We start from the raw sequence: 27,556 nt of genomic DNA on the forward strand, positions 1-27,556 counted from the left end.
TTGTATTCCTTCAAGGAGACGGTAAGAACAGTTGCCTCCTGAACAGTACAGTTCTTCAGGGCAGACAACCCCGTGACACTGATTCCCATGATCTGAGCAGTCTCTGTGTTAACTGGGGCATATTTAGCCACAGCAATAGCCTTCCCTCCTACACGCTCTGATGTCCTAGGGGATGGGGTGATTGGGGAGGAGCGGAGAGAAGACAGGGAACATCCTTCACCACCTGCAGCGTCCCTGAGCAGCACCAGCCTGCTACTCACCGGACATCATGGCTCTTTCCTCCTTACGGCCAGAGAAACATTCTGTCTGGACGACCACTTCCCCAAGGAGGTCGCTTCCTGGAGACTCAGGGGGTAATTCCTGATTAAGCTACTCATGAGGAAAGCATTCTCCTCCCTAAACACTTCTTTGGGGATAAGTGACTGAATTCTGGTCAATGGAATACAAAGGAAATTTGCTAAAGTGACTTAGTTCCTAAAAACCATACAAATCTATTTGCCTTTTGTTGTGTCTGAAGGTGACATTTGGAACCAAGGCTGTTGTCTTGCAGCTCTATCAGGTGACACCCTTTGGACGCTGCTGGCACCCTGAGAGTTGGAAGTGGGAAGGCCAGCGGACCAGGGAACCTGATGATACTGTCACAGTGCTGGGGTTACCTGATCTCAGGGCTTCCATTGTTCGGCAAAATGCACTTTTCCTCATTGCTTGAGCCAGCTGAATAGGGGGGTTTCTTTTACTGTAGCTAGAGACACCCTGGCTCATAAGAGATCATGCTGGCATCAGGCATCTTCCTCCAATGGCAGACATTAATCACTATCAGGGCTTCAGGGGAAGAACACATTCTTTCTCCTGCTTGTTTAAAAATCTGCGCTGGGTTGTTATTACTACATCCTGAATCTGTTGCTTTTTTTCCCTATGGATTGGGTAAGTCCTAAACTCTTTCAAACACATGCATGTTTCATTTCGTAACAAGGATCACACTTCAAATGATTAATATTTGTCTTCTTCACTAGTTTAAAAGCTCGATGAAGGCCGTGACTGTATCTGCCAGGAAAATTCCTGTGTTTCCAGCACCTCACACAGGGCTGGCATGCAGGTGTTCAATAAATAGGTGCTCATAAAACATCTGTGAAATGAATGAATGGATGAGTAAATGAATGTAGACAGTATCTAAACATTCTCTCTGATATTTCCTTTGCTTACATCTCTCATGCCCTGATTTCTTATCAATTCAGACCCCCCGCAAAAAGTGAGCTATGTCTTGTATTTTAGAAGACAGGAAAAAGAAAAGAGAAGGAGGCCATCTTTACAACTACCATTTACTCACGTATTCCATGGAGAGGGGAAAGGAGATGACTCTCAGCGGCAACTTATAAAATATTTTCATAAAAATAAACAACAATCACCTCCTATACTACACATTATAATATTAAAATATTACTTAAGAGAATGTTCATAATCATACTTTTTAGAGCCAGAATGGAGTACAGGATTACTTTAGTGTAACTGAACTGAGCAAAGATACATTAACTATTTCAAGTCCTTCAGCTTTCAGATGAAGAAACTGAGAGCTACTGTCACCAAGATCAGCATTAGTCTTTCTTACACTCTATGATGTAATAAAAATTGAATGACAGTCATGTTCACTGGTAACAAAAAGGATATTTTCCTGGCAATGTTGTTCCAACTCGGTAATCAGTATAGCTCTTGCTTGGATGAAAGTTGAAGATGAAAAGAAGACTAGCTCTCTCAAAAGCAATGATCTTATTGTCTTCATGCTTTTCACTCACATGGGCCTGGAAGAATTAACACATAGAATATATACAAATAATAGCCAGATGCTGCTATAAGTAAATTCTTTACAAAAAGTTGTGGGTTCTTTTTGTCTTTATTAACAGCCTTGTTACTAAGCCAAAAATGAAAGTGCTAGCATGTTACATTTTTTGAACCTGTTGAAATTTTGCCGTATCAAAATTTTGCCATATCAAGGCCAACAGCAGTTTCAAACATTGCTTAAAGAGTACACAAATCTCACTAACCAATTCCCAACCTCAAACAAAACACAGAGGATTAGGTTTTAAGTAAAAACATAGTACCGTGTTATACAGAAAGCACTTATGTGTGTGTCTGTGTGAGTAAGTATATTAGAACTACTTATAAGTGAATTTTCTTTAAGACTTTTGTTTTAGTCTCTAGATTAACATGTGAAGGCACATCAAATTATTTTTCAAAATATACTGTAACATTGTTATTATATCCAGATTTCTGAAGTTGAATTTTTCTTAAAAACTTTACAGTATTGCATGGTTTTGTCAGATTCAAAAGCAACCAAAACTCCAAATCTACATTTTTTTTTTCTTTTGGTCTAATGAAAGAGAGTTTCAAAAGCAATTACAGCATCTACAAGCTCTCTTATTTTCTACATCACATTTTACGGTAGGCAGAGAGAAGCTTTTGCTTTTTCAACCCTACCCACTTCCGGCCCCAGCTCTGAGAGGACTTATTTCCATGCGTGTCAGCAGCACTACTCTTGGTAATTTAGAAATGTGAGCTAAGGCTCTAGAGTAAACAGCATGCCTTTTGGTATTCAACATTGTTCCTATTGAAAAGGAGCATCATTTTGCTCTCTCTTCTGGAAACAGCACTATGAATAAATGCGATTAGGGCATTCGTGTCATGTAGCCAATCTTCCCGCATGTATAAGTACCTTTGTTCAACCATTGAAAAAAAAATCAGAGACACCAAAGTAAAAACACATCAACAGTAATTTCAAACGGCACCAGTAAAAAGTAAATGGATTATAAGTAACACATACTATATGCTAATTTTTGCAAAGGGGAAAAAAAAAAAAGCCTGTATAAAATTTTCACCTGTTAATTACATTTTCTAAAACTTATTGAAAAACTGAGACATTAATTCCAGAGGAGAGTCAGCCTCATGAAAAATACAAAACAGCATGCAGGTATAATGGCATCTATTGAAGTGACAAGTTAGAGACCAGTAAAGGAAGGGAAAATAAGAATAAAGAAATCTCCATGTTGTCAAAGTAGTTTCATTATGACAGCATAATTATTTATATAAAGAAAAAACAGTCAAAACAATTAAGATATTTCCACAGCAATTTCCAAAATGGATTCCATGTGGAGCTTTTGTCATTAGTTTTAACCAGCTGAAATAAAAATTACCAAATTTAAACAACAACGACAAGCTAACCAGGAAAGTAAGCAGGGAATTATGCTGAAGATATTCGTTATCTACTGGGGAGATTTTGGTGACACGTTTTGACAACCTGAAGTATGTCACAGGGCACTGTGCATGGAATAATAGAGTGCTGTTTAAGAGATCTGCATATAGATTTAGGTCAATTGCCATTCTAAGCATGTACAACACTGGTGACTAAGACATAACACTGAGAGTAAAGAGCTTACCTGTGGAGCTGAAAGCCAACCACATCTTTCTTCCAATTTATTCATATCCCTGTCAAAGTTATTCAGGAACTTATAGCGAAGAAGATCATCATCAGTTAAATGAAACTGCCTTCGTGCATAATGGTAGCTCTCATTGTTTCCTTTTCTTGGAAAGTCTAACCATTCAGGATGCCCAAATTCATTACCTGCATTTGAAAACAAACATCAACATCATCTGGTTAATATTAGCATTTCTTATTAAGATATCTCAATAATTAAATGTTTAAAAGTCCTTGAAATCAGTTCAGGTTAATTTACTACAGCTATGCCCTGTGAAATATGCACAACTCTAGTGTAGAAACAGCATAGTCAAGCACACAATGCTGCCAGCATTTGGACTCAAAAGCCCAGGTCCGGTTTCAGCCTGGCCACATATTCCTTTTTCCACATCTCTCTCTCTTTTTTTTTTTTTTCATGTGCAAACTGAAAACAGTATCTCTGTCATACTTATTTCGTCTCTGAAATAATCTCTGAAATCTCTGAATCATTTTCGAAATCTCTTACTTCTGTAATCTCTGAAATCTGTACCATGCTTTGCAATTTCCAAAGGTTGTATGTACATTATTTTTTGATCCTCCAAGGACTCCCTATTATATCCATTTCACAGATGAGAAATACAAAGCTCTGACAGTTAAGGGATTTTCCCAACCTCACACAGACAGTAACTAGAAAAGCAACCATTAAAATCTAGTTCTTCTCATTAAAATCTAAAGTTCTTTCTACCTTATCCCATTAGGCAAGTACGTTTTATACTTCAGGTTTTATACTTGCGGTGCTACAGAAACCCAAGTCATCAATTTTATTATTCATTTTTTCCCATTTATTTCTCAAATCTATGTGCCACCATTAGACTTCTATCTTTAATTTATACGTGGTATATGTGTGGGTATGCGCGTATGTGTGTGCATGTGTACACCTGGAACACTATGTTGGGAACCCATATAATATTATTTCTCATTGTAATGATGAGAACCAGAAACCTTAGAGGCTCTAAAATTGAAATAAAACAACACATACACATTACACATTCTTCATTCTGAAAATCAAATTTATATATTGGTAGTCTGATAGATTGGCTCCTGCTGTTTTCCTCAAGTTAGAGTTTTACTTTAGGAGAAGGCAATGGCAACCCACTCCAGTGTTCTTGCCTGGAGAATCCCAGGGACGGTGGAGCCTGATGGGCTGCCGTCTATGGGGTCGCACAGAGTCAGACACGACTGAAAGCGACTTAGCAGCAGTAGCAGCAGTCTAATAGATTGGCTCCTGCTGTTTTCCTCAAGTCAGAGTTTTACTTTAGGAGAAGGCAATGGCACCCCACTTCAGTACTCTTGCCTGGAAAATCCCATGGATGGAGGAGCCTGGTGGGCTGCAGTCCATGGGGTCGCCAGGAGTCGGACATGACTGAGAGACTTCACTTTGACTTTTCACTTTCATGCATTGGAGAAGGAAATGGCAACCCCCTCCAGTGTTCTTGCCTGGAGAATCCCAGGGACGGGGGAGCCTGGTGGGCTGCCGTTGATGGGGTCGCACAGAGTCGGACACAACTGAAGCGACTTAGCAGCAGCAGCAGCAGCAGCAGCAGAGTTTTACTTTATGGCTTCTTTTTTCCCCCTAAATATTAAACACTACTTTCCAAAAGTTGTATATTAGTTACTTTAATGCTGCAATTTTCTAAACCACAAATTTCTCCTTTGAGTTAGAAAGCATCATAGCTAACCCAAGTGTGTCCTACTGAAATTTAAATAGTTGCTAAGTGAAATAAGTGACAGAATAAAGACAAATATCATATGATCTTACTGAATTGTAGAGTCTAAAAAAGGCAACAACAACCAATCAACTGGGAAAAACAAGCTCATGGATAAAGAGAACAAACCTGTAGTTGCCTGAGGGTAAGAGGTGGGCAAAATGGGTGGAGTGTTAACGGATACAAATTTTCAGTTATAAAATTTAAAAAAAAAAAGAGAGATGTAATGTATAGAACAGTGACTATAGTTAATAATACTGCATTGCATATTTGAAAGCTAGGAGAGAGAATCTTGAGAGTTCTTATCAGAAGAAAAAAAGTTTTTGTAACTATGTATGGTGAAGGTGAAAGGGAAAATCACTCAGTTGTGTCTGACTCTTTGTGACCCCACAGACTTTACAGTTCATGTAATTCTCCAGGCCAGAATACGAGAGTCGGTAGCCATTGATCTTCCTGACACAGGAATCAAACTGGGGTCTCCTGCATTGCAAGAGGATTTTTACCAGCTGAGCCACCAGGGAAGCTACAGTGCTGGACATCAACTGAACTTACTGTGATGATCATTTTACAATATATATAAAGACTGAGTTGTGTTGTATATCTGAAACTAACATAATGTTATGTCAGTTATACTTCAATAAAAATAAAGGCAAAAATAAGCTAGTACATTAATATTCTAATAAATAAAACTAAAAAGTTATAATGCAATTCACTATGACTTACTGTAGAGTTGCTTTAAATGGTGAACTCTGCTGAGAAACACTGCAGTTTACATTTAACTGTTCAGAACCATAGTCATAAAAATAAAAATAATATATAAACAAATAGGTTTGTAGCAGCTTCATAAAAATTAAACTGTCTGCAAAAATCTTCCTTAATTCTGATTCAGTTCAGTTCAGTTCAGTTGCTCAGTCGTGTCCGACTCTGTAACCCATGGACTGCAGCACACCAGGCTTCCCTGTTCATCACCAACTCCCAGAGTTTACTAACTCTAATTTGTAAACTAATTAATTAGTAAACCAATAAATTCTAATAATTCAGCCTAAATAATATGTTTTATGATGCTGCCTGTGTGACAGAGGAAGGAATCATATTTCTAAATCTGCAGGCCTTTATTTACTTTGGTTTAGTTGCTAAATCGTGTCCGATTTTTGTGACGCCATGGACTGCAGACCTCCAGGCCCCTCTCTCCATGGGATCTTCCAGGCAAGAATACTGGAGTAGGTTGACATTTCCTTCTCCAGGGGATCTTCCTGACCTTGGGATCGAACCCTAGTCTCCTGCATTGCAGGCGCATTCTTTACCAACTGAGCTACCAGGGAAGCCCTATTATTTACTTTATGGTGTCTAAAAATGGCAAAGGAACTTCCCTCTGCTGCACTTAGGAGTCCTGCCTGGATCTGGAGCCTGATTCACATCAGTCCATGTTGCACTCACGTCATAGCTGGTTCCATCATTCATTCAACCAGCTAAATGAGGCACCTCCAGAACTGTGGTTGAAAGTGAAAGAACGTGAAGTCGCTCAGTCCTGTCCGACTCTTTGCAAACCCCTGGACTGTAGTGTACCACGCTTCTCCATCCATGGGATTGTCCAGACAAGAGTACCAGAGTGGGTTGCCATTTCCTTCTCCAGAGGATCTTCCCAACTCAGGGATCAAACCCGGTCTCCCACATTGTAGGTAAACACTTTACTGTCTGAGCCATCAGGGAAGTAACCTGGTTAGGTACATTAATTTCCGATAATGAAGGAACCGCCAGTCTGGGGAAAATTTTATGTCCCAAGTACTAGTGGGATTTCAACTAGTGAGGAATTTGGGAGAGACTAGAAATGCCATAGGATCGCTTGGATATAATAGCCTACAAACTGTATTGAGGCTCTCTATAGGCAAAATACTTTTACTTTGGTATGACCATGACTCTCTAAGTTGACTCCAATATTAATAAACAATTCCTTTAGTTTTTTGGGGGGGAGATAGTTATATCACTGCCACCAAGAAGCAACAACAAATGCTTAATGTTGGCTTATTAGGTACCAGGCACTATTCTAAGCATTGCACATGAATTAATTCTTTCTATTTTCAACAACCCTGAAGTAGGTACTATTATGGTCTCAATTTTAGGTAACTGAGGCACAGAGAGTTATTAAGTAGCAGGGCCCATGAGTTCAGAAAGTCTGATTTTAGCACACTGACTCTTGATTACCACTCTACCATATTGCTCAGAAGTGGATACTGCGGGAAACAATGCAAAAATTGACCAAACTCTCATTCATGGACAGAAATTCCAAGAAAATGGAAGGAGGTGCAAATAGTTGAAGTGAGAAGATGAGATGCAGACAGGACTTTGGTTTAGCCATAAAATAGGCCCCGAAAGCTGCTTTGAGTATGCAAAGCTCAGATGTGGTCATATTTTCTAGAGATTGCTGATTTTAGCACACTGAAATCCATGAACATGGTATACATCACTCTTTTCATCCATATTAGCTCCAGAATGGTGAATGGAGTGTATAGGAATGCAAAACAAGTCTCCATGTCAGTGGACAACATAGTTGCCAAGAACAAGAAAATAAACCTTCTGAATGGGGAGAAAATAATAGCAAACATCGCAGCACTGTTTATACAGCAAGCTGTGGATATACACAATGGGTATTACTCAGCCGTTAAAAGAATTCATTTGAATCAGTTCTGTTGAGATGGATGAAACTGGAGCCGATTATACAGAGTGAAGTAAGCCAGAAAGAAAAACACCAATACAGTATACTAACACATATATATGGAATTTAGGAAGATGAGAGTATGACACAGAGTATAACGGACACTGGGGATGATTTGGGAGAATGCCATTCTAACATGTATACTATCAGAATTGGTCTATGTCTGAGATGACCCAGGTTCATGTTTGGGAATGCTAAAAATATCTGGTACCATGTGGAAAAGACAACGGATATTGGAAATAGTTGAATGGTAGGAAAGCGAACATGGAATTCAAAGAATAAGATAAGAGATGACCAGATACACTGGGAGTGGAGAAAAGAATGGCATGTCCCAGGTGGAAAAAATAGGATTTTATGAGACTCTATTGCATGGGTTTTAATTCAAGTAAGAATATTCATAATAAATATGAATTTACGCAGTTAAATCTCTCCAGTACTCAGTTTCCTCATCTGTAAAATAGCATAATAAGTTTCATATCAGCTTTTTTAAGATTCAAATGAGGTAAGTAAGGCAGTTGGTACAAGGTCCGGCAGCTGAAGCTTTCAGTGTTACATGCCCATTACCAATGCTGCTCAGGAAAGAATGACATAAAGAGCAATAGGTGAGAATTACTATAAACCTAACATTTCTGGTTCAGTTCCTTCTGAGGAGGGACTGACCAGCCCAACTCTTCAGTATACATACAAGTAAACAGGATGAATTCAAGGCAGCTACTTGGCTATTCTTCACAAAGTTTCTTGGTACAATATTATCCTTTCCTTTAAAGTGTGGAAATTCAATGTTGATGCATTTATTCATATATGTAATAAAACAAACACATCTTCCTAAGCCAAGTATCAACATTCTTTGAATTATCTACTATTTTAGATCTTAAAAAGCAGAATTGAATGTGAAAGTGATTTTGCTACAAGACACTCAGATTGATGGAACAAATCTAGTTGATAAGTCAAGAATCTCCTCTCTGCTCTCTTCCTTCATTATTCCTACTACATATTCATCCTGAAACTGCTGAACAAGCTCTCAGGTGTTATTTACAGTTATAAAGACACACACATGCTATATACTATACACATATATATGCAATACACTATGCATGTATTATGCTATATAGTATATATTTTATAGTATATGATGGAATTACAGTTGAGCTATTTCAAATCCTAAAAGATGATGCTGTAACAGTGCTGCACTCAAGATGCCAGCAAATTTGGAAAACTTAGCAGTGGCCACAGGACTTTAAAAGGTCAGTTTTCATTCCAATCCCAAAGAAAGGCAATGCCAAAGAATGCTCAAACTACCGTACAATTATACTCATCTCACAGGCTAGTAAAGTAATGCTCAAAATTCTCCAAGCCAGGCATCAGCAATACCTGAACCGTGAACTTCCAGATGTTCAAGCTGGTTTTAGAAAAGGCAGAGGAACCACAGATGAAATTGCCAACATCAGCTGGATCATCGGAAAAACAAGAGAGTTCAGAAAAACATCTATTTCTGCTTTAGTGACTATGCCAAAGCCTTTGACTGTGTGGATCACAATAAACCGTGGAAAATTCTGAAAGAGATGGGAATACCAGACCACGTGACCTGCCTCTTGAGAAACTTGCATGCAGGTCAGGAAGTAACAGTTAGAACTGGACATGGAACAACAGACTGGTTCCAAACAGGAAAAGGAGTATGTCAAGGCTGTATCTTGTCACCCTGCTTATTTAACTTCTATGTAGAGTACATCGTGAGAAACACTGGGCTGGATGAAACACAAGCTGGAATCAAGATTGCCAGGAGAAATATCAATAACCTCAGATATGCAGATGATACCACCCTTATGTCACAAAGTGAAGAAGAACTAAAGAGCCTCTTGATGAAAGTGAAAGAGGAGAGTGAAAAAGTTGGGTTAAAGCTCAACATTCAGAAAACTAAGATCATGGCATCCGGTCCCATCGCTTCATGGCAAATAGATGGGGAAATGGTGGAAATAGCGGCAGACTTTATTTTTCTGGGCTCCAGAATCACTGCAGATGGTGATTGCAGCCATGAAATTAAAAGACGCTTACTCCTTGGAAGGAAAGTTATGACCAACCTAGACAGCATATTCAAAAGCAGAGACGTTACTTTGTCAACAAAGGTCCATCTAGTCAAGGCTATGGTTTTTCTGGTAGTCATATATGGATATGAGAGTTGGACTATAAAGAAAGCTGAGTGCCAAAAAATTGATGCTTTTGAATTGTGGTGTTGGAGAAGACTCTTGAGAGTCCTGTGGACTGCAAGGAGATCCAACCAGTCCATCCTAAAGGAAATTAGTCCTGAATATTCATTGGAAAGACTGATGCTGAAGCTAAAATGCCAATACTTTGGCCACCTGATGCGAAGAGCTGATTCATTGGGAAAAACCCTGATGCTGGGAAAGATTGAGGGCAGAGGAGAAGGGGATGACAGAAGATGAGATGGTGGATAGCATCACCGACTCAATGGAGATGAGTCTGAGTAAACTCTGGGAGTTGGTGATGGACAGGGAGGCCTGGCATGCTACAGTCCATGGTATCGCAGAGAGTCAGACACAACTGAGTGAACTGAACTAACTGACTACTGAATTGCGTATGTGTGCTAAGTCATGTCCATATCTTTGTGACCCCATGGACTGTTGCCCAAAAAATTTTGCACCAAAATGAGTGGAAACAGTATGAAACCATGTCATAATCTGATTAAAAGTTAAGTACCTGCTCCCCTAAAACAGACACACATACACACATACATACACATGAAGCCTCAAGGGTTAATGGCCTCCATTCAAAAACTGATGCATTGTGAAATTACAGAATTATCATTTATTTGAACATTCCAGCAGGAAAATGCACAGCCTTATAATCTATAATATAAATTAGGATTGAAGAGTAGTATGATTGAAGTTAAATGAAGTAACAGACACAAATTATTTAAAAGGGTACAAGACACAATATGTGACTCAGTAAGTCTTAGCTACAATTATAGTGCTATATTTTCTTTTATTATTTTTACTATACAAGTAATGTCCTAACTTATTTTTTAAATTCACAATTAAAAACACATACACAACATCTGAAATCTTACCACATAACCATTTGCTATGGTCTGAGTGTTAAGTGTTCCCCCAGCGAAATTCATATGTTAGAAATTAATCCTCAATATGATGGTCATGGGACATTTGGAAGGTATTTGGGTCATGAGGGTAGAGCCCTTATGGATGGGAACAGTGCACTTAATAATAAAGCCTGCACTGAGCTTTCTTTCTCCTTCCACCACAAAAGGATATGGCCTATTAAAGGTCCCTCCCTCAACAATGCTGTCATCCTGATTGTACATCCCCCACCTCCAGAAACTGTGAGGAATAAATGTTTATTGCTTATAAGCTACCTGGTCTTTGGCATTTCATTATAGCAGCCCAAGCAAAATAATACCACTATCTCCCTCTTGGTAAATATCGTATTTATTTTCATTTATATCTATAGCTATAGCTACACGCATGCATGCTAAGTCAATTCAGTTGTGTCTGACTCTTTGTGACCCTATAGACTGTACCCACTAGGCTCCTCTTTCCATGGGATTCTCCAGGCAAGAATACTGCAGTGGGTTGCCATACCTTTATCCAGGGGATCTTCCCAACCCAGGTATCGAACCTGCATCTCATGTCTCCTGCATCGGCAGGCAGGTTCTTTACCACCAGCGCCACCTGGGAAACCCCCAAGAGCTATATATCTGTATCTGTATCATACCTATACTAATATACATGGGCTTCCCAGATGGTTCTTAAACATCTATTTAACTTTTCAATAACATCTAAAGTTATTAACTATTAAGAAGAACATTTATTACATGAGGGCAAATTAAGTACTTGGATAATATTAGAAAGAGATGAAAGTGGTAACAATGTTTGGTATCATAATCCAATTTAGGATTTTGTATGTCACTACTTTAAAGCATATTCCAATAAGCTTACTTAATATGGAATATGAAATTAAATTTCTGAATTAGAAAAAAGAACTGTTAAAAAATATGACATTAATAAGACCCTATTCTATTAGAGAATAATTTATTAATCTTTATTAGAGACTAATTTAGATTCTCTGAAAAATCTCCTGGAGAGGCTTCTTTTTAAACTGAATGATAAGGAAAGTTGGATATAACAAAGAAATAGAAAAATTATATTAGTGATTGCAGACAAACCATTTTAGAATGGCTTTTGAATGTTGTCTCTGTTGTAAATGACCTGACAAGGGGCAAATTAAGTTTAATGTAGACAAACGCAACATTAAATTTCATATTTGGTTCAAAACTGTAAACATGAGCATAAAATAAATGGAAGCAAATCACAGAAAGACTTTCAAAGTGACCTTGGAATAACAGTGAACCATTCTCAGACTGAACAGAGAAAAGTGGAAAATGCCTGTTAGTATCTTATACTAGCTCACAGCTCACAAACCTAACGAAGAAAAATACCATCATTAAAACAAGTTAAGAATGTTCTTCTCAGCTATGGTCTACAAATTACTTAGGAAATGTAGCAGCACTTGAGAGTACAGTGAAATATGGCCAGCCAAATAAGCTTATAAGTAAGCTCTGCTGTATATAAAGATGGATGGGAAATCTAAGTTTATTCAGGTAATGGCAAAGAAGGTAATTGATTTGTTTTAGTACAGATAACTTGATGGAATAGAGAACACAGGATCAGAATCAAAATTTTAATTGAATCAAATTTAAAAATGTGTGTATATATATTCCTAAATTATATATAAATATGTTATGTTTACATGAATACATAATATATATATATAGATTTCTCAATGAAAGCAACAGGCATTTATAACCTGGGATTCATGCTTCCCTACTGATTCCTGATATTTTATGCAAAATGATGTATGTTCATCTGTGCATTTTTCTGAGAAGAGAAGGTTTTCTTCATCTCCTCCAGGCATCTGAGTCTTAAAAAGAGTAAGAACTATTCACTGTATTAGAATGTTAGGAACTAGACTAATGGAACACAAGTAAGGATTTCTAAGAACAGAAAGTGAAGTCTCTCAATCGTGTCCGACTCTTTGTCACCCCATGGACTGTAGCCTACCAGGCCCCGCCATCCATGAGATTTTCCAGGCAAGAATACTGGAGTGGGTTGCCATTTCCTTCTCCAGAGGAGCTTCCTGACCCAGGGATCGAACCTGGGTCTCCCGCACTGCAGGCAGACTCTTTACTGTCTAAACCACCAGGAAAGCCCTGGTGGAAGGATTTCTAAGCTACATTAAAAAAAAAAAAAAGTAGAAACCTAAATTGAGGAAGGCATTTCAAACATCTTTGGCTGGTTTATTCAACAGATAAGAGGCTTAGAAAAGTCACATTGAAATGAACTCTAGTTCAGAGAGGCAATGAGTGTGACTTCAGAGAATAAAACTTCCAAGTCCAAAAATATGCATTACAAGTAACCAGGCACTAACCATCAAAGCATGCTCTTTCTGCTCATTAAATTACGATTATGATCACTAATGTAATACATTGGATGGCACTTGTTTCAAAATGCACGGAGGATGGTAATTTTTTGAGCTGTCACTTGAGACATTTTGTAAGAAAAGTTACATTGCAGGCCATGATTCATTGCATTCAATATAGTAACTGAAGTGGGTGTTTTCAGAAATGAGAAGGCTGAAAGCTTGGCTAAACACTTTAAAAACAAACATGGGGAAGCCAGTGACTAACACTGCTACAGTTAATTAATGATTCTAGAAAATTCCACTAAATTCTTTCTCTCCCTTTCCATTTCCTCTGTAAACAGCACCATTCATGTCTGGTTAATTTGAAAAACCTCTAAGCACAAAGTTCCTATTGGGATTTCTTTTCCTGTAATTAATTTTTTGCTGTTTGATGTAAAGGTCCAAACTATAAATTGACAAGAAGCCAGCTGGTACAAGTGATGAAACTCAAGACAATGCAACTAATGAAAAAGCCCCTGCTCTGTTAGCTGAACGTTTTGATTAGCCACTTTGTATGTTTTGTTTCTCTAAACTGTAATGCATACTAATTTTACCTAGGAATTAATTAAAGTCTATCACAGCCTCCATGCTGCGGATGTTATATAACTCTTTGTTGATTCCAAGTTTATGTATATATGAGAATAAGGTGCAGTTTTAATGAGAATTAAAACAAAAAAAAACACTTTTGCTCCTACTCCTCTTGATGGTACCAAAGACTAACTCTTTAAAGGAATTATCTACTTTAAAATCAAATGCTTTGACCTTTCTCAAGGCCATCAAGTCAACAGGACGTTGTTGTTCAGATGCTAAGTCGTGTCCAACTCTTTGTGACCCATGAACTGCAGTGTGCCAGGTTTCCCTGTCCTTCCCTATCTCCCTTAGGTTGCTCAAACTCATGTCCATTGGATCAGTGATGCCATCCAACCATCTCATCCTCTTCTGCCTCCTTCTCCTCTTGCCCTCAATCCTTCCCAGAATCAGGGCCTTTGCCAATGAGTCGGCTCTTCACATAAGGTGGCCAAAGTACTGGAGCTTCAGCTTCAGCATCAGTCTTTCCAGTGAATATTTCCTTTAGGACTGACAGGTTTGATTTCCTTGCACCAGAAGATGGGGCACAGTATAAAATCCGATTTCTATATTAGGGAGTGTGATCTCCCTTTTCAGAAAAATAAGCCTGCTGTCCAGTCTTCCTCCCACCTTTGACACTAATCACCAAGGCTCCAGGAAGCGGCTACACCAGTCTCTTCTTCACTTTCCACAACATGCACTAGATCTACAACAGGAACTTCAATTTGTTAAGGTTGGATGTTTCCCTTTACAGGTGGTAAAAGTCTAACATCGTCTAATTTGAACAGAAACAGAACTATCAGACCCAGAAGAGGAGATAAGGGGTGGCATGCCAGCTGAGGCACCAGAACAAAACTCAGCAGTGCCACTGGGATTTACCCTTAAAGTCTGTCACATCCTGCATCCATTCCCTGAAGATTTTAGGCAATTCTTTGCTGATATTAAGTATATTTAAATGTGCACATGTATTATGTATACCATTCCTTGATATGATCCAAAGGAAAATATTTTATAAAATCAATGAAAACTTTAATGCCCATTCCTTTCCATTGTACCAAAGACTACTTTAAAGTCAAACGGTATGGTCTCTGGGTCCTCTGGATCTTCCCTTGTACATACTCCTCACGCAAGTCAATGATTATATTCTGAGCCCCATGACTCCCTATATTGGCCATATGCTCAACTGTAACAGTAGATTATAATTTTCAAACTACTGAAGTGTATTCTGTGTACCAGATAACATGCTCAGTGTACATCAGTATGTCCCTGTCCTCATAAAGCTTACAATCTAATAAGGAGGAAAGACAGAATTAAGCAGCTCTAAAAATACAATTTTCCTTAAACAGGGGAAGTGGGTGAGAAATGACTTATGGGATCATAACAGCTAAAATGACAAAAAAAAAGAAAAAAAAAACTAGGGGAAGAAAGCAGAGAGTGGCAGCAAATATCCTCCAAGGACAAACTGTAAATGTCCTGAGATGACAGCACAGCAGGTTAGGGAGGACAGGTCAGAAATTATGCCAACATCAGGGAAGGGGGGAGAGCCAGACTTGGGAACTCAATTGTGGAATTCTACAATTTCCCTTGCTATTCAAAACCAATCAAACAAAAATCATTGCATACTAGTTGTGTAGAGTGTTTTTCAAAACCTACAGGGTAACTGATGCCATGGAGTGGATGAGATTGCCTGGGGAGAATATGCAGGTAAGAGCGGCAGGAAACAGAGTATAATGGGCCATGAGATGCACTCATATGCCAGTCGGGGCAGAGAACAGGACCCTGGAAAAGCCTGCACAGGAAAAGCCAAAGTGAGAGGAGGAAAACCATGCTGGGCGGGAGACTAGAGACTGACCCCTGAGAAGGAGTGCTTCCTAGAGGAAACTCTGGTAAACAGAAATGAGTGCTGGCAAGTTGGAGTAAAACCTGAAGCCTGGGGACTTCCCTGGTTCCAGTGGCTAAGACTCCATGATCCCAATGCAAGGCACTGGGGTTCGATCCCTGGTCAGGAAGCTGGATCTCACACTGCACAACTAAGATCCCACATGCTGCAACGAAGACTGGCATAGCCAAACACATATACATATATTAACATACATATGTAATAAATATACATATATATATATACCCACAACCCTGGGGCCTATAATAGACTGAGTGAAAAGAAAGGACACTGATGAAAGGAAAGAGAGCAGCAGCCATGACGTCTGGGGTAAAACCAAAGAATCAAAACTGTGGTGGTTTAGTCACTGAGTCGTGTCCGACTCTTGGCAACCCTACGGACTGAAGCCTGCCAGGCTCCTCTGTCCATGAGACTGTCCAGGCAAGAATACTGGAGTGGGTTGCCATTTCCTTCTCCAAGGGACCTTCCCTACCCAGGGATTGATCCCGGGTCTCCTGCACTGTAGACAGAGTCTTTACCAACTGAGTTACCAGGGAAACACTGTAACGTGAGAAATAAATGTTTGGTTTTTTGTTTCTCTTTGTTTGTTCTATGATTTTCTGACAGGTAGTATACTGAACTAAAGACCTGGGAGAGAACAGTTCCTGTTAGCTCTATGCAAACTTCGTATTCATAAATTTTAAATTCTAAAGCATTTTATGATATATGTGTGTTGGTCCAGTTGGCAGGAGTGACTGGCTCAGGGTCAGGCATACCCGTGTTTGCACACACGCAGGTCATGCATGCTCAGCTTGGGGCCTGCACAGCCAGCACATGCCCTCCAGCATGTACACGCCATACACACCACACTGTGTGTGTGTGCTCAGTCCCGTCTGACTTTTTGTGACCCCATGCATGGACTGTGTAGCCCACCAGGCTCCTCTGTCCATGGGATTCTCTGGGCAAGAATACTGGAGTAGGTTACCATTTCCTCCTCCAGGGGATCCTCTCAACCCAGGGATCAAACCAGTGTCTCTTGTATCTCCTGAATTAGCAGGCAGATTCTTTACAAGTATGTCACCTGAGTATATATATTTTCTATGTTAAGAATTAAAAAGAAAAAAGATTAGTATACTGTTGCTGCTGCTGCTAAGTCACTTCAGTCGTGTCCGACTCTGTGTGACTCCATAAATGGCAACCCACCAGGCTCTCCTGTCCCTGGGATTCTCCAGGCAAGAACACTGGAGTGGGTTGCCATTTCCTTCTCCAATGCATGAAAGTGAAAAGTGAAAGTGAAGTTGCTCAGTCGTGTCTGACTCTAAGCGACCCCATGGACTGTAGCCCACCAGGCTCCTCCATCCATGGGATCTTCCAGACAAGAGTACTGGAGTAGGGTGCCATTACTTTCTCCGAGTATACTGTTAGGTTTCCTTAAAATTCCTATAACAAATTTACAAACTAGTATTTTGAACAAAAAACATGATAACATCCAGTCCTTCTTCCCCTAGATAAACGGCATGGTGGCCTGAATCAAACACAGCGTCTGCTCTCTCACTCCACCTAATAATACTGTCGTGACTATTATCTGCGCCTGTGACACTGTGACAGCTTCAAGGGACCAGGAACAGTGCTTCTGCTGGAGCTGCGATAGTGAGTCTGGTCAATACCCTCATTCTGCCCTGCTCTCCCCAAACCACCTCCTGATTAACTGCATATAAAAAATTCTTAAGGCAATAGCCAAATGAGCTTTGGGCACCTAGGAGAAACAATTTTCAACTTGAACTATGCTTGGTCCATGCCAAACCAATAAATACCTTTACTTTTCTACATGATTAGAATTGCTTTTGGTGATAGTGAAAGTAAAAGTGAGTCTCTCAGTTGTGTCCAACTCTTTGGGACCCCGTGGACTGTAGCCCACCAGGCTCCTCCGTCCATGGGATTCTCCAGGCAAGAATACTGGAGTGGGGTGCCATTGCCTTCTCCAGGGGATCTTCCCAACCCAGGGACTGAACCCAGGTCTCCCACATTGCAGGCAGATGCTTTAACCTCTGAGCCACCAGGGAACCCATGGACAAACCAATAAATCCCTCATCTAAATGGTTAGAATTGCTTTGGGTGATAAGTTCCCGTCAATAAAGTATGGATAGGGGTGAAGTAAATGCTTACCACAAGAGTTTTGGTAATATTGTCAAAATAAACCAAGAAAATAAACAAAAAATACTCTACTATCCACATCCTTATGAACAAAATCAGATTGACTTTATATTATCTATAAGTGTGGTTGAATAAAAGTAGACATGTTTATAAAGCAGTCATTTAAAAAGCTAAAGAATTAGCATTATTATATTGAAGGATAAGTATATATTCCTTGATGCTTTTATTTAAATCAAGAAAAGGAAAACACACTTTAAATAAATGAAATGTAATCATAAAACTATATTCAAATAATAAAAGCAACAGTAATTACTTGAGGGGCCTCTATATACACAAATTCTGTGCCAGAATTTTAGCAGTTATTTCAAATAACATTCATCAAAAAACCTAGTGGCTCAGATGGTCAAGAGTCCACTTACAATGAAGGAGACCAGGTTCACCCCCTGGGCTGGGAAGATCCCATGGAGAAGGGAATGGCAACCCACTCCAGTATTCTTGCCTGGAGAAATCCATGGACAGAGGAGCCTGGAGGGCTGCAGTCCATGGGGTCACAAATCTTCGAACAGGACTGAGGGAGTAACACTTTCACTTTTATGGGAGGGGACATTATTCCCATTTTCAGCTAATAGATCAGGGAGGTAATATAACTAAGGATATAAGGCATAAAGTATCAAGGTTAGTATTCAGACCTATATCATCTATATTCTTCCATTGTATCGGGCATTAGGTACTTAATTTGGATAACATTAGTTGGAAACTTTTTATGAAAGTATAGGCATTAGGGAAGATAATGTAAGAGCTATAAAAAGAGGTAAAGGTATATATTTCCAACTCCACTCCAAGTGTACATATAAATTTTACCTGTTACTGACTTGTGTGCCTTGTGTATTCTGTCACTCCTGCTGTTACTATTTCAAGTAGTAGCCATTTCGTCTCCACCAGGCTTTTTTTAAACTCCTGTAGGAAGGCTTTGGTGGTTGTGCTTCCATTGTTACTTAGATATAAATTTTTCCCTTGTTAAAACAATTCCTTATACAGTGTAAAATTTTTTAGTGTTTGTTATTTTGTTTTTGTTTGTCTCCGTTAGACTTGGGGGTAGATATCCTATACCCTAGTGATCCAATATTTTTACTAACCATATTGCCTAATCTAATAACAGGTACAGAGTACACATTGAGGGATTTATTAAGCCCATTTTGAAAGGAAAAAGTGAAGGAAATCTGATTCTCTTTGTAGGCTATATACTGCCTATGGAAAGTTCTATTTTACTTTTTGATTATATAGTTCACAGCACAGGGACTCAGATAAAGAACACTGATAACAATTTTTTTAAATTAATTGCAAAATTGGTCTTTATAAGTCCATAAGAAAAACAGATAAAAGTGCTTGGGGTGAAAAGGGGATAGATAAAGAAGAGCACAGCCATATCATCAGGGAGGGGAAGATCTACGTACATCAGAAGAGAACCTCAGTTCTCTGTTTCTCACAGGCCTCTTTTGGTGTTTTCCTCTGAATGTCATGCCAACAGGAGGTAAGATTTCAAATAGCTCATGTTGCTCTGTATACTTTGATTTACATTCCATCTTTGTGGGACAATTTTGTTTTAAAATAAACAATAAAAGTATAATTAAACCAGGGATAAGACAATGAACAACATAAATGAGACTGAATTGAGAATAATTGCTATGCAAGCACCATTTCTTAAGAGCTAGATATTACTTTCTTAAGATAATTGATGGCAACAGGAATGGATGTTTGCCATTCATTACAAAACCATTTCGATGTTACATGAAGCAGAGGAATTACAATACTCTTTGAGGGGAAGTGGAGTAGGAATAAGGAAGAAATGGTGGGAAAGGGGGGGGTTCTTTAATAAAATCCTAATTGAATTCAGATTTTTCGCAAGTAGTTACAAATGTCCTAGAAAATGATTTTGCTGACAGCCATGTAAAAGCTGTAAAAGTTTTGCATGTGAACAAGGCACCCGCTGAAAGACTTCACACCTTTTTAGGTGGTAGAACACCACCAGGAGAGCCAGGAAAATAGGGATACAGAACAGAGAATATGGCTAATTATAAAACTGATTGTACACATGGTTTTGTGGCTATTCTAACTTTAGGTTTAGACGCACAAGTTTAGTAGTGGAGTCAGACTGTATTATTTCCCCCTAAAATTTGCCTATAATTTAGGATATGTTACCACTAAGTCAGGATCAGTTTATCGTGGTCACATCAAACATATATACTAATAGGGATTAACACACTTCCCTAATGACTTATTAAGAGCTAAGCACACACATTTAGAAAGGAAGTACAGAACCAAAGGAAAAAAGCCTGGAAAGAAACTGTTCACTTAAATTCTGTATACTCCATAACTGACATCCGTTTCACTCAATCTTGGTATCATTTCCAGGCTAGATGAGTATTTCTGTAAGAATCTGAGGCTCTTTCAAGGCCCAGCCTGGATGCAGTTTTTCTGAAGTTCAATCTCCCATAGCCTTTCTTCTGTAGGCAGCAACTCTAACTCCCTGGTAGGGAGACTTAACTACCTACTTATAACTTAATCAAAGAACCAGTATCAGTTTGCCACTGGACAATGCTTCCAGCCCTCCCAGTTCCTGCCAACAGCTAGTTATCCTTCTCTGCTTCCCTGCTGTCAGCTCTTGCTTCCTCTCAGGCCACTGGAGGCAAAGAAATGAGGAAAAAAAAAAAAGTTCCTTAGCACCACGGTGGCTTGTGGGAAACACTGTGAATTTTTTCCCCAGCAGAAATAAAGGTTCTCAGTACTTGTAGTTCTTGCTTCACGTGTCTCCCTTTGCTCTGAATAAAACAGGCTGTGAATTTTAAAAATGTAATGGTGGGTTTATGAATTGCCCAATAAACTGACTTTGAAGGCAATTAAACAGGAGGGTTCAAAAATATACAAACAATCTTCATGTCTGTAATATGAATATGTATGGCTGAGCCCCTTGCTGTCCACCTGGAACTATCACAACATTGTTAACTGGCTGTACTCCAATATAAAGTAAAATGTTTAAAAAAAATTAAAAAATAGAAAACTAAGGCAACAACAACAACAAATATTTAAAAAGTAAAGAATCCTCCTGCTAATGGAAAAGATGTGGGTTTGTTCCCTGGTTTGGGAAGAACCCCTGGAGAAGGAAATGGCAACCCACTCCAGTATTCTTGCCTGGGAAATCCCATGGACAGAGGAGCCTGGCGTGCCACAGTCCAGGAGGTTGCAAAAGAATCAGATACAACTTAGTGACTAAACAACAACAGAGGGAAAACAATATGAAAGATGCTGTTATAACAGAACACATAGCTTAATCTGAAATGAATATAGTATCTTCTTAAATAACATAAAGAAAACTATTCAGAAGCAAATGCCATCGCTTGCCTAAATAGTAAAGAAATATTCAAGAGCCTCTAATTACACTAAAAATATATTAAAATAAGCATCCAGAATTGTGGTTCAACAGTCCCTCACAAATTGGTACACGAATATATATAAATGCTATCTCAAAGTTGTTCCCAAACTTCTTGAAATTTTACATAGAAACACTGTATCTTTTCAAGGGAGAAAAAGAAACTTTTAACATTCCAAGTGACAGATGTCAAGACTCAAGAAATACCTAAATATTCATAACTTAGCAGACATTCTAAACAACCATCCAGGAATATATACATATTTGCTTTAATGTTATTCCTGGGACCCATTAAAAGGAAACTATATAGGAACCCTGGAAGCACAGAGTGAAAATACACTAAGAGGTAAACTCCACTAACTGACTTACATAACTCACATTCAATTGCAGTTTTATGTTTTCAGTAATTTTTGAATATAACAGAATCGTCTTCATTAAATAATTTCTCTTATAAAAATTAGAAAATAAAGTTATGTGTATACAGTGAGTAAAACATGGGATATAGATGCAAAAGACATGAATTTTAGGACTGTCATCATATATGATCTCAAATTGTGTAACTTTCCCTTATTTGTAACATAATTAAAACTTACAATTATTAAACACATTGCATTCAAGGTATTATTCCAAAGACTTAATATCATTAAATATCTTAATTCTTACAAATGCATATTAAGATAGGTGTCATTATAATCCTGTTTTAAGATGATGAAGGTGAAATACCAAAAAATTAAGTAATGTGACACAGGTTATACAGCTAGGAAGTAAAGGAGTCAGGATCAGAATGTGGGCAGACTGTCTGCAAAACTGAATTCATAACCATTGTGTTATACTGTCTCAAAATTAAAATTATAGAAAGAATACTGACTTTGCAGGTTGGTTGCACTAAGTGAAATTATGCATGCAAAAAATGCTTTATACCCTTTAAAAGTTTAAAGAAATACAATGTAAATAGAAAAATTATGTAGGAGTGTATACAGGAAAAAGGACGTGAAGAGTGAGGATGCTGTGACTTGGCTACTGCCTTTATGTTACAGAAAAGCGAAAGGAAGGGGCACCTGAGATGACTCAAGAGTTCCCCCACTGGTTACTAAGGATAGCTGATGGCTCTTAATAATAATTTTTGAAAGGCATCACAATATGTGGGGAAGATGATTCCAGTTTTGGATACAGTGACTTTGAGGATCTAGGAAGACACCATGTAGAGATCTCAGGCAGGCAGTTTTCAAACTTATGTTTGTAGTTTAGAACAAAAGGTCTGATTCTGTGATATAGATTGGGGGATTATCTGCATTAAAGAGATGGACAAAGCCTAAAAGCAGATGAGCTTTCTGAGAAAGAACAGGGGAAAAAAAATTAAAGAGGCCCAGGACAACCCCCGAGGAAGTATACACACTGCAAAGAGAAACAAGTGAAAAGGAGACTGTGAAGGAGACGGGGTCATGGTTGATAGAACAAGCAAGGCAGGGAAGGGAGACACGAGAGATGTCCAAGGAAACCAGGTGATTAAGAGAGTTCAGGGAGTGGGTACAAAGACCTGCAGGTCAATGATGGTCTTAGAAATCAAGTATTTGATAGTTTCCTCAGATTAACTTCCTAGTTATTTTATAATTATCAAAATAATTACAACAAATGTGTATAAAAATCATGGTGAGAAGAACTGGTTCTGGTCCAGTGTTTACTACTCCTGATGTTGTATGTTTAGCCACACTAAAAAAGGAGATATCTATTGTTTTATTTAAGTTCAGCTTAAAAACAAAAACAATTTAGGTGTCACTAAAGTATACCATCAAGTTGCAGGGGAAATACTGGTTGGCATAATGTATCTTGCGATAAGGGTCAAAAAATAACAATTATTCTGCTAATCATTAAAATTAAAATTTTATCAGTAAGTCATAATAATTATGGGCTTCCCTGATGGCTCAGAGGTTAAAGCGTCTGCCCGCAATGCAGGAGACCCGGGTTCAATCCCTGGTTCCGATCCCTGGGTCAGGAAGATTCCCTGGAGAAGGAAATGGCAACCCGCTCCAGTATTCTTGCTTAGAGAATTCCACAGACAGAGGAGCCTGGCGGGCTACAGTCTATGGATTCGCAGAGTCGGACACGACTGAGCGACTTCACTTCACTTCACTTCATAATAATTATATCTCTCTTTTCAAGTTAATCTTGTTAAGATAAAACAAATATGAAAATGTTTCTGACTCATAAGGAAACACATGTTTTGTGTACCAATTGTTAGTTACAAGATAGAAACTGATTTTAGGAAATAAAACTATTAATACAAATGGATTTCAATATACAAAATATTTGTGTGTATAATGATTATATTATTTTCTTATCCATGAAAGTAATTTTCATAATATGCATATAACAGTATCAAGATATTAGAACTTTTTCACAATTTAAACATGTGACTTTAAAGAAAACTGATTAAGTATGAACAGATACCCTTGTCCTTCACTAAAAAAAACAATGGGTATCTATAGGAAGAAAAAGTATAATGTAAAAGTTTCAGCTCTTTATCTAAAGCTGTCTGACCTTTGAGGTTACATTTGCTCAGGCAACTCTTGCCCTCATTTAGTTGGGGGCAGCATATATTGATTGACAAGGGAAAAAGACAAAAGCGAAGAACAACAAAAGAATTAAGTTGGGAGTAGGCTGGCAGTCATCGAAAACTTTTTTTTCATTTTCAAAAATATTTAAAACTTAAATCTATTCTTTCTTAGCTAGTTGAGGAATCTTTTCCAAGAGAATAAGAACTCTCATCAATATCTCCGTTAGGAAGAATATGAGGCCAATGTCTGGTATTTTTTTCAAAAAGAACATTTAGTTACATGGGAATGGCTGAGCCAGGACAAAAATTTTTGGTAGGGAAGATTCCCTGGAGAAGGAAATGGCAACCCACTCCAGCACTCTTGCCCAGAAAATTTCATGGATGAAGCCTAGTGGGCTACAGTCCATGGGGTTGCAAAGAGTCGGACACGACTGATCAACTTCACTCACTCTAAAAGTAGAATCTATGCATCAAACTAGAAAATTGAAACAACTATCCTTGAGATACTACTTTGAGATAAATGGAATCTAGAGGGCAACATTTGAATAGAAGACCTAGAGTTACAATGAATAATGCTGTGTTTTTCAACCTTTTCGTCATTGCCCCCCAACCGACTAAACACACACACACACACACACACACACACACACACACACACACACACACCTTTTAAGACTCCCCCCCCCCACCCGCCAATCGCTTCCAACCCATGAAATTTAAATAGTACAGATCAACTACATATCTGTTTACATATACTATGATGCTCTAGAGGACAAAAACAATTAAATTATCTAAGTTTTGCTTGCCCTCCCTTAATGATCAAATTTTACTCCCATGGGGATGATAGCACCCTCTTGAGAATGCATGAATAAGGTATGTTTGTGAAACCAGGAAGATAAGCATGCTGTTGAAAATAAGGGCACACATACTTCTTGATGCAGCAAAGGCATATATTGTATGAAAGGTAGTCAAGGAATTGTTTGATTATGGATCTTCTAAGAGCAGTCCATGGGGTGGTAAAGAGTCAGACACGACTGAGCGACTGAACTGAACTGAAGAGTATATAAAAAGGACATGCCTGGCCCATGCCCTCTGGATTTTATTCCTATCGAGCTCATTTTAGGAGCTATTAGAAAAGTCTGCTCTAAAACTCAGAGAAGGCAATGGCACCCCACTCCAGTACTCTTGCCTGGAAAATCCCATGGAAGGAGAAGCCTGGTGGGCTGCAGTCCACGGGGTTGCTAAGAGTCGGTTGCGATGGAGCGACTTCACTTTCACTTTTCACTTTCATGCATTGGAGAAGGAAATGGCAACCCACTCCAGTGTTCCTGCCTGGAGAATCCCAGGGACGGGGGAGCCTGGTGGGCTGCCATCTATGGGGTCGCACAGAATCGGACACGACTGAAGTGACTCAGCAGCAGCAGCTCTAAAACTACAGGAATTGACTAACAAATATCATAACGGTAGCTTTCCAACTTGGCAAGCAGAAGAACATGTTTGACTATTTTTATTTATTCTGCTAATATTTCTTTGGCCTCTCTTATAGGAGAGCCTATATACACGCAAAATTTAAGTCTCCTAATTAAAAGAGAGAGAGAGTCCTATTAGTTCACATGGCTTTCAGAAGACCTTGCTTTAATAAATAAAATGCCTTTTAAAAAGTCAATAAATGGATTTTTCAAAATGTACTGGGGTTATAAATGTTTATTTGCTCAACATGTAATAATTAAGTTCTTCTGTCATAGGACTATTTTAAAGTCTATAGCTAAGCATAAAATAAGCTGATCTTAAATATTAAGTGCAGAGCACTTTTACATTACAATAAAGAAAAAGAAAATATACAATGTGTAATGAATTGTTAACCACATAATATAATTGATATTTTTATAAAACTATAGATAATATATTGGAATAATCTGAAATATCTGAATGTCTCCTTATTCATGGAAAGGTGTTACTAAGGCTGGCTAGGGTAGAGGGAATGGAAACTATGAAAATAACTCATGTAATGACTTCATAAGTATACTTACCTACCTTACCAATTTGTTATCAAATGTAACAGGAAGCTTTCACTTATGACCTACATATAATCATAATGCACTTAAGATTAAAGTGTTGAAAAGGTACTTATTATATAGGTTTTCAAATTTTTATTTTTCTCATCTTTTCATCCCAAAAGGTCATCTCAACACATCTCAAAACCATTGAATTATGGTGGTTTTGTGTTGGTGCACCTCAAACACCTGTCATTAGTTTTTTTATTAAAGGTAATTAAATTCATAAGGGTCAGTTAGACAATTAGATGTAGAAACAAAGATGGATAGCTGCTTCTGGATTGTTTCTCCCAAGCTATAAAATCCCTCCATAAAAACTGAAAGTTGACATTTTAAAAATTTAATAGAATAAGCTTTTTAGTTAATTTTTCAATATATTTCTTAAATATTAATATGTTTTAAAAAGACATAATTATTGTATGGTAGGCTTTCTATAATATAGTTATGAACTATGGGCTTTAAAAGTTATGGCTTTAGGCTTTAAAAGTTATGCTATTATTCTTCTAAACTTAGAATTTATGCTTCTATAGGTAAAACTTACTTTAAGGAGCTTAACTATATGAAAATGTTTTCATGAAAGATAAATCAGGTGGTAATTCTTTGCTGTATTATAGAATTCTTTAAAATAACACAATTTTCAACTGCATCTCAAGTTATTCATTTTATGAATGCTAAATTAAAGAAAAATTTTCCAAATGATAGTTACTTCATAACGTGAGTTTTACTTATACTATTTTATGTTTCTAAAACTGCTTAAATCAAGTACCTGGAACATTTATGAATTATGAAATAAAATGTAGAGGTTGATTTGAACTTGCACATTCAAAAAAACATATTTCTTATATGACCTACATAGAACAAAACTTTCAAGTACTATTGCTTGATTACTTTGGATTTACATATGCAGCAAAGATAATTTACCTAAATAATATAATGATATTTTTACCCTTCTATTACATAACTTAGGTGGAATTAGCAATTAAATTTCTCTTCCATTTGAGGTAATAATCAGAGGGATCCTAGATTTTATATGGCTCTGGAAAAAGGCAGTTTTATTTTCCTCACAAACTTTCGAAAAGTCTTTTTTCTTTTTAAATGAAGTAAATGATTCTGAACCCATCCACAAAGGATACATCCAATTTATTGATTGATGTGAATAATGCAGAAAGAATAGAGACCTACAATTTTAAACCAATTTTAAAGAACTCCAGTGGCAGAAGATCTTGCAGGGCTATATTTAGCGTGAGGTGACTGCCCCCTCAAATCTCTCTCTTACATTTTCAGTCCAGTAACGTATCTAACCTATGGATCTGGCAATGTCAATCTCCTGTAAAACCCTCAGTAGCGTTCTCTGACCTGGCCTCTCTCTCAATCATTCATGTTCTAAGTTAATACGTCCTTCATTCTATTTCACCTTCTAACCTTTCATAGTCCCAATTCCAATGAGGAACAGTCAGAGAGAATCAAGACAGAGAAGAAAGGGGGCCCTTTAAACTGAACTCCC

At 38.1% G+C, this 27,556-nt stretch overlaps 1 protein-coding gene across 1 annotated transcript in view; it reads right to left on the minus strand.

Annotated features, from left to right (window-relative positions):
- Positions 1 to 27,556, minus strand: part of GBE1 (1,4-alpha-glucan branching enzyme 1) — a 307,124-nt gene that overhangs the window by 31,218 nt on the left and 248,350 nt on the right. Inside the window, exons 13-14 of the mRNA XM_004002835.5 lie at positions 3,429 to 3,613; positions 1,666 to 1,796 (exon numbers count right to left, since the gene is read on the minus strand). Coding sequence (XP_004002884.2) covers positions 1,666 to 1,796; positions 3,429 to 3,613 — 316 coding nt within the window. The remainder of the gene's footprint in view (positions 1 to 1,665; positions 1,797 to 3,428; positions 3,614 to 27,556) is intronic.

The sequence above is a fragment of the Ovis aries genome, chromosome 1 (assembly GCF_016772045.2).
Source record: "Ovis aries strain OAR_USU_Benz2616 breed Rambouillet chromosome 1, ARS-UI_Ramb_v3.0, whole genome shotgun sequence".
Taxonomy (NCBI): Eukaryota; Metazoa; Chordata; class Mammalia; order Artiodactyla; family Bovidae; genus Ovis; species Ovis aries.